At 37.3% G+C, this 7,790-nt stretch overlaps 1 protein-coding gene across 1 annotated transcript; it reads right to left on the bottom strand.

Moving 5' to 3' along the window:
• Nucleotides 1-4,279: 4,279 nt before the first annotated feature.
• Nucleotides 4,280-6,712, bottom strand: LOC148876122 (putative clathrin assembly protein At1g03050). The gene has a single exon (XM_088966163.1). The coding sequence runs from the start codon at nt 6,280-6,282 to the stop codon at nt 4,495-4,497; it is 1,788 nt and encodes a 595-aa protein (XP_088822289.1). The 5' UTR covers nt 6,283-6,712; the 3' UTR covers nt 4,280-4,494.
• Between the last annotated feature and the right edge of the window lie 1,078 nt (nt 6,713-7,790).

Here is a 7,790-nt window from a genome sequence, read left to right on the forward strand (position 1 = left end):
TATTAATAAGAACGTACAAAAGAACTAAAGGGATCAACCACTTGTATAATCAAGTTATAAATTTCTATGAAGTTTGTGTAAATTTCATAGCCAAAAGTTCCTTGTGAATTTTTATCAAATTGATGTAATGATTTTTGAATCATACCAAATTGGTCTCATGTTCCTTTATACAATCTGATTAATACCATATAAGTGTGTAAGAAAAAAAAAAAGAACAAGAGAGGGAGTGGGAGAGAAAGAGAATGAGAGAAAACAATAGGTACAGAGGGAATAAGAGAAATTGATAGAAAGAACGTAAATATAAAAACCAAAAAACCATTTTTATTTATTTTCAAATTACATAGTCGTTGAGAAGAGAGAAATGACTGTGAGAGTGAGAGAGTGGGAAAGATTGAGGGAGAGGAGAGAGTGAGATAAACTAAAAACCCTTCTTTTATTTTCCAATCACCCAACGTTAAAGAGAAATTTCGGTATAAGCTTTTTGTTGTGTCCAATATAGATTAAGTCCAATGTTGGCAATAGCCACATAAGCCTTCAATGACATGGCGTAGTTTTTTATAATTTGAAATGTAAAACCAGTTGTTAGAGTTTTGTTGGTTTTTGGATTAACTTTTCGCCTAATTTTAAATGTACAACCAACTCTGACTTTAATTTTCCCTAATTTAAAACTAATTCGAAAGCAAAGCTAATTTATTATCTAGATGGTGAGTCAATGATCACCTTTTCAAAGAAACCCATGATGCCATAATTAAATATTAAATATTTAAAAAAAATAGAACACCAAAAACAAAAATGTACAAAATTTTGTCATAAACACTTGAGAACATTTCTAATATTATATATTCATCATATTAAATAAAAATGATTGTTAAAATAAAAGTTATTTTTATTTATGACAAAATGGAATAATAATAATAATAATAATAATAATAATAATAATAATAATAATAATAATAATTATTATTATTATTATTATTATTATTATTATTATTATTATTTGCTACAAGCATTTAAGTTTTTTTAGTCATATTGTTACTTTTGTTTATTTTCAATTTCTATCTTAACTATGATATATCTAAATTCAAGTAATTAATAAGAAGAAAATTTCTCACAAGCAACGCATGTGCTTAATTACTACTTATTATTAAAAGTGTGAATGGGAGTGTAAAACTTTTGTTTAATTGACTATAATACATCAACTTTTGAATTTAGTCCCTCTCTAATTGTAAGGACAAAAATGCAATTTGAACCACCACTTTACATGAACTTTTGAAATTTGTCCCTCTCTAATTGTAAGGACAAAAATGCAATTTGAACCACCACTTTCCTCATTCAAATCCCTCTCATTAACTCTTATATTCAATGTATTAACTCCTATTAACATTCGTTGAATCCCATTCTTAACTACAATACCCATATTTTTTAATTACTACATTTTCTCCTCCTTCAATTCCCTCTTTAGGGTATTAACTCTCATTCTCTCAATTAATCTTATATTAATTAATTATATTAAATAAAAATCAGTGTGAAAAAACAGAATAATTTTTACAAATAAAAAAAAAATGGTACTATCATCAACATAAAAAATTGCCACATGCAAAGCATGTGCATACTTACTAGTGATTCTAAAAGTAGCTTATCTTTTCTGTCCATATGTGTATTCCCTTGTATACTTAATACAATAGGCAAAATGTATTAAACAAATAGATAGGAAAAACAAATGGAGCTTAGGCTCAGTTTGGAAGGAGTATGAATACAAATATGTAAAGTGCAAAAACTTGTATTTTGTATTATTTTGTATATATTTGTATTATACATGTTTGCATTTGTATTCTTTCCAAACCGAGACTTAAGAAAAAGAATGTGATATTCCAAAACCCTACTTCTGTACATCTAGTTGTAATAAATGAAGAAATAACAAATTAAAACGCACCAAATGCTTACTGAAGTAGAATAAATAAGAGTGCAAGTCGGGCAGGTTGGGCCAAGTCCCTAAGAGTTGGGTTTCCTAGCTCCAAACAAAGGTCAAGCCCAAATTATCTTATCTGAGCCCAGTCTGGACAAAAATTTGATGCATTCGATTGGGTTTGGGCCCAGGCCAAGTTTGAATTAGTCAATCAGCCCATATTGAAAATTGATATACATATTTGCATGCAAATATGTACTATATATATATATATATATATATATATATATATATATGGGCTGGCCTAAGAGTTATGCCAAAGCCCAATCCTAAAAATTAAAAAGCCCAGGCCAACCTAGTCTGTTTTTAATTGGGAACAGAATCCGCCCAAATTTGCACCCTAGAATAAATAGTTCTCATTATCGAAAATAAAATAATTATTAGGTGTTCCAGGTTGGTTGGTGTATCCTCTGAATCTGGCCTCTTAATTTTAAAAATTCTTATTAGTAGCTCGGAGTCGCATCTGCCTCTTAACACACCCAGAGGTATTTTAACCATTGAGAAGATAGAAAGGCTAAATTTTGCAAAGTTTGACTATTCAAAATCTAGATTACACATTTATTTTTTCTTATATATCATAGTTCAGTTTTACCAAACGCCACCCAGCCTATATATTTTAACATATTACTCATTTTGTAAGCCCATACAAGGAAACTGAAGTTTTAACTCTTTGAAACGTTTCCTTGGATCATCTCTCAAATAGTTACCACTATGCCCCTTGTGGATTGTATGAAATTGCTTTTATAGGTCAAAATTGCATCAACTACACAGTGTTTGATACTTTTGGTTTTTCTCACATATGCTATACTTGCAAAAGAAACGTAAAATAAAAAGAAAAGCTAGGTAATTTGTCTTAACCTTTGGAGCTAGAGTAGCTCCCCCTGTTTTTTTCCTTGAAATGATATATTGATACAAATTTGTACCCATAATAGGGGTGCAAATAGATGCCAAAAATGGGTGCAAATGGGGTGAATTTGCACTGTATCAGGCCACACCCTCTCAAATTTTAGCTAAAGTTAAACTTAAGCCTTAACAAGCTGCATCCTTTCTTTTTAAGCCTAACAAGTTGCATCCCTAATCCATCCGTAAATATTTTTACTCTCTCTAAAGGCAGCTGCCATGCCTCATACACATGTATACGTAAAAAGTTAAAAAAACCGATCCAAAATTGGAACTTCTTTAACCATCAATTTCTGGGTCAAATAGATCAATGATTAAACCACCCGGGTTAAAGTAATAAAGATAAAAAAAATAAAAATAAAAGTCATAAGAAAGAATAAAAGAGAAACAATCGATTAAGCTTGAGGACTATGGGAGTTTCCTTGATTAATTTGAGAACCCCATTACCACGATTTCACCATCAAACAATTCAACCAGGTCTGTTATGATTTCTATAAAGTTGTTGAAGGAGAAGGAGCTCCTATGGATATAAAATGAAGTTCTGCAACTTCTAGGACAACTGTCTGAATAATAAAATATCCCATAGAGTAGAAAAGAGTAAGAAGAACAAAGATGAATAAAGGTCTCTGATATTGGTTATGCAGATTAACACATTTGATAATTGGGAACTACGATAGGCCAGATACCATGCATCAAATGGTTAATCCAAGTTCATCTTGCATCGGTTTCGGTTATTATAGGTCTTTTTGTCGGTCTATCCCTGAAAGACAACGAGTAATCGTGAATGACTGAGGGGGAGAGAGGACTAAAAGGCATGATCAGAGGATTTGGATATTGTATCGTGTAGTTGGATGATCCAATATTCGGCTCTGATGGATGCTAGTCAAGCCAAATTGAACTTTGGCATGTCTTATCTCAGTTTGACTAAGAGTTTGACTAAATATTTGATGAGTTCCACTTCAACTCAAAAGTTTTAAAATGAATATATGATATCTGAAAAACTTTTGACTAAATGTTTTATTTATCAAAATTCATAAATATTCTTATATTTTATATTTTATATTTTTATAATATATAATATATTTCATATTTAATAATATTATAATATATATATATTAATTGAACAAACTTACAAACTTTTGAGTTAAATTTTTTATTAATCCAGCTCGAGTTCGAATAATTAATCGAACTTGTTCCGAAATTTAAATCGACCCGAACTCGAATCAAACCTGGCCAGAATGTTGATGCCACGACCCAGAAGCTGAGGAAACATGGATGATGAAAAGAGGGTGAGACGGGAGACCCAAGAGAACAAAGGCTTTTATTGAAGGGCATTTTGGTCTAAACAAACCAAAACATCTCTCCCATTCACTGTCACTGTTTTGGTTATTGTTTCCAAAACATACATCCGAATTTGCCATTTGTTAAAACTTTATTAAATGATATGTTTTTCTTAAAATACAAGGTAAATATTACAGAAATTCCGCACATCCCTCCCTCCTAAAAGGCTCGATCACCAATACTTTTCTGTTATGTCAAAAATGTCCTTCCCACATTTATCAAATTCCCTTCCCCCTATCTCGTCCTTTCTCAAAACACGTAGTGTCCTATATAAACAGCCAAAGCCCTTATAACCTGGGGGTGCAACCCCCTATGTTGTAAGGGCTAACCTGTAAATTCGTCCCTGGAACGTGCCCTTGCATTCCATCTTTTGCATACTGTTGCCACATTAGCTGCTCCTCCACCAGTAGCTTCTGCTTCTTCTCCATCTCCGACATCTGCACATAAGAAGGTGGCAACACCGAGAGAGAAGCTGCAAACGGGTCCCCACCAGATGTGGTGGCTGTAGCATCATTCCCAGAAGCCGGAGGTGCCGGCAATGCCAACATTGCCGGCATTCCAACTGAGCCAAACGCCACACTGCTTGCACTCCCGGTGGCTCCATAGTGACTCATGGTCGCGTTCGAGGCCCCTTGCTGTTGATACATTCCATCAAGCATCAACATGTTGAAACCACCCCCAAGCTCCATCTTCTGGTTCGATAGATGGCTTGCTGATTCAACTAACGCCGTCTCCCAGTCCGTCGAATCGTCTGAATTGAATGCTTCCCATGGAGTGGCTGCCGTAGGCTCTGAGGATGCTGATGCACAACCGCCATCAAACAAGGCTAGAGCCAATTTGTCTGCTTGATCTTCGACTGTAACAGACTCGTCAAATAAATTCAACAAATCTACTTCTTGTTGTTCGTTGCTCTCCTGCGCTACCTCCTCTTGCTTGATCTCTTCCTTCACCTCTTCAACTATGTCTTCAGAGGATTCCTCTGGTGGCAGCAGAGCTTTAGTCGTCGTCATGTCTTCTACCACTTCTTCGTCTTCTTCTGTTTGTTCTTCCACTATTACCGTCTGTATCTCCTGGCTCCTGATTTTCCTGCTCTGGCTAATGATGGACTTGTCACGAATGAATTCGTCCATGAATTGGAGCTTCTTCGAGGTTATTTTTTCAACTTCGGGGTACTCCGACGAACGAGCAACCCCAACCGACTTACACCAACTGAAGAATTTATCGAGCTCCTCGAACTGTTTTGATAGCCGGGTGAAGATCTCATGCACCTTCACGCAGTTCGGGACCTCAAACTCCATAAACCGATCTACCAAGATGGCCACTACCTCTGCTATGTCGTAGTATATCTGAAAGCTCTCTTTTACAACTGGGTACAGAGCGACGATCACTATCCGGTTGGTCCTGGCCTCGCCTGTTGGCCGACATGCCAGAAAACGCTCGAGGAACTGTTGCAGGTGTTGAATCCTGTTAAAGATGCGCTCCGTCTTCATCTCACGGACCGGACTGGAGCGCATGGACGTAGGTGCCTTGGGCTCTTCGCCGGCGACTTCTTTTCTAGCTGCCTTACGCCGGCTGCGCTTACCCTGCATTCGAAACTCGATCCGCTGATCAAGGTACAGCGCATAGGTTCGCACAAAGGCGGAGTAGTCCCAGGAGTTGGAGTGGCAGCCATCCCGGAAGTCCGACAAGTTGAGAAGCCTGGTGCCCCGACGGGTGGCGAAGAAGATCTCTTTCTCGTAGGCGGAGTCGCCCTCCAAGAGGAGCCTATGTATCAAGATGAGTGTCTTGAGCGCCACCGTCCAGTTCTTAGTCTTGTTGAGACGTTTCGAGAGCATGTTAATGCAGGCGCTAACGTAAGCTCTGGAGTAGCTAGTAAGGTTGATGACCTCTCTGATGTGCTTCTCCTCGGCCGGCTGCTCATCGTGCCGTGTGGCCTTCACGATTGCGACGTCGAGGTCGGACAGGGCGTTACTGTTGACCTTGGCTAGGCTGATGCTGGTCTTGTCCTTGACCGCGCCAAGGGCTTTTCGGATTTTGCTTGGAGCCATGATCTTGGGGTGCAAGGAATCGAACATGCACCCCGATCGGGTCTGAATAAAACTTTGGGGCTTGTAATTTGTATTATTCCAAATGAGAAGGGCAGAATGGTTTACCTGCTGCTGCTAAGGTATCAGTGGAACAGATTTGGAAGGATGGTGGTGCAGAGATTTGATCTTACAGAGGGGAATTCTTCTTTGTAGCAGGCCTTATTCACCTTAAATTCTGTCCCTCGACGTAAACAGCAGAAATATTCCTCAATAGAGAAGAGTTCTGTAATTGGTATAATGGGTTGAAGAAGGATTGAAGAAAGGAAAAGGGAAGTGAAAAGGAAATAGGAAAAAACAAAAGGAGAGAAGAAAGATAGCTTTGACTTCAGCTCTCTCTTCTCTTCTCTCCCCCCCTTCTCGAATGCCCTTCCTTCTCACCTCCCTCTTCTCTTTTTGTTCTTCTCTCCGTTTCTTCAAAATACAGAGCAATGCCACATTTGAGTTTACCATACAACACCCATGAACTCCGCAGCAAAATTCGGGTTTCGAGTGGACCCCATCTGGGCCAGGTGTCGAATTAAAGTTGACTGATATCTTGGGTTTGTAGTTTACCTGTTGTGGACCAATGTTCGACACGTCATCAGCCTTTGACAGTTTCCCATGTCAAAGACTCCATGAATGGGTAATATATATATTTGTAAACTCAACGAAATCTGTGGATAAGGCCACAAGCTTATGGGGCTTCAGCTGAACCGCAAGGACCGGAGATGCAATACCACCACCAAGAATATGGCACAATAGGCACCGTTCAAGGCTTCAAATTATTAAATCATAGCATATGGTATGAGTTATGTCAGAGTCACCCAAACACTATAAATACCAGGATAAGACATATGTCCATATATTCGATGATTAATATCATGTTTTTAAAAATCGATTCAGAAATGGTTCTTGTGTCAAATGATCTGACAGTCCGATTTGAATCCCTGTTCAAACGGTTTTTGAATTTAAAATCGGACCCAACGCTATGAACGTTCCTGGATCAGACAGTTGGACCATTTGGTCCGCTCTGGTTTTCAAAATCATGGCGAAAAAAAGGTGCAAATGGAGTATCCAATTTAATAAATTTGCACTGCATCATTGAGACAATTTTAATCGACAAGTATTACACCTTTTGAATAATACAAAGTTTCATCTACCACGCATATTCATACTTGAGGAGGTATGTTTGGTTTCACTATGTTTTTTTTTTTTTTTTTTTTTTTTTCCAAAAACGGCAGTGTTGTTTTAATTTTTGAGAAAACATTTATTTATGGTGCTGTTTTGATTCTCCATTGCCGTTTTCAGAGAAAAGGGTGCCATGTAGGTATAGGGATGCAAATAGATTGGATCGGATTCGAATCAAGGTATATTCAAATCCGAACAGACACGTTTAATTGTAGATCCATATTCGGTCTGATCTGATCCGAAGATTCGATCAGATTTAATAGGCATTGACCTGGATTCAAATCCGATTGGGAATATAGATATTTGGATCTGATTCAATCCGATTTATT

This window comes from Nelumbo lutea, chromosome 1 (assembly GCF_056320005.1).
Source record: "Nelumbo lutea isolate HS-2025 chromosome 1, American lotus-T2T, whole genome shotgun sequence".
Classification (NCBI taxonomy): domain Eukaryota; kingdom Viridiplantae; phylum Streptophyta; class Magnoliopsida; order Proteales; family Nelumbonaceae; genus Nelumbo; species Nelumbo lutea.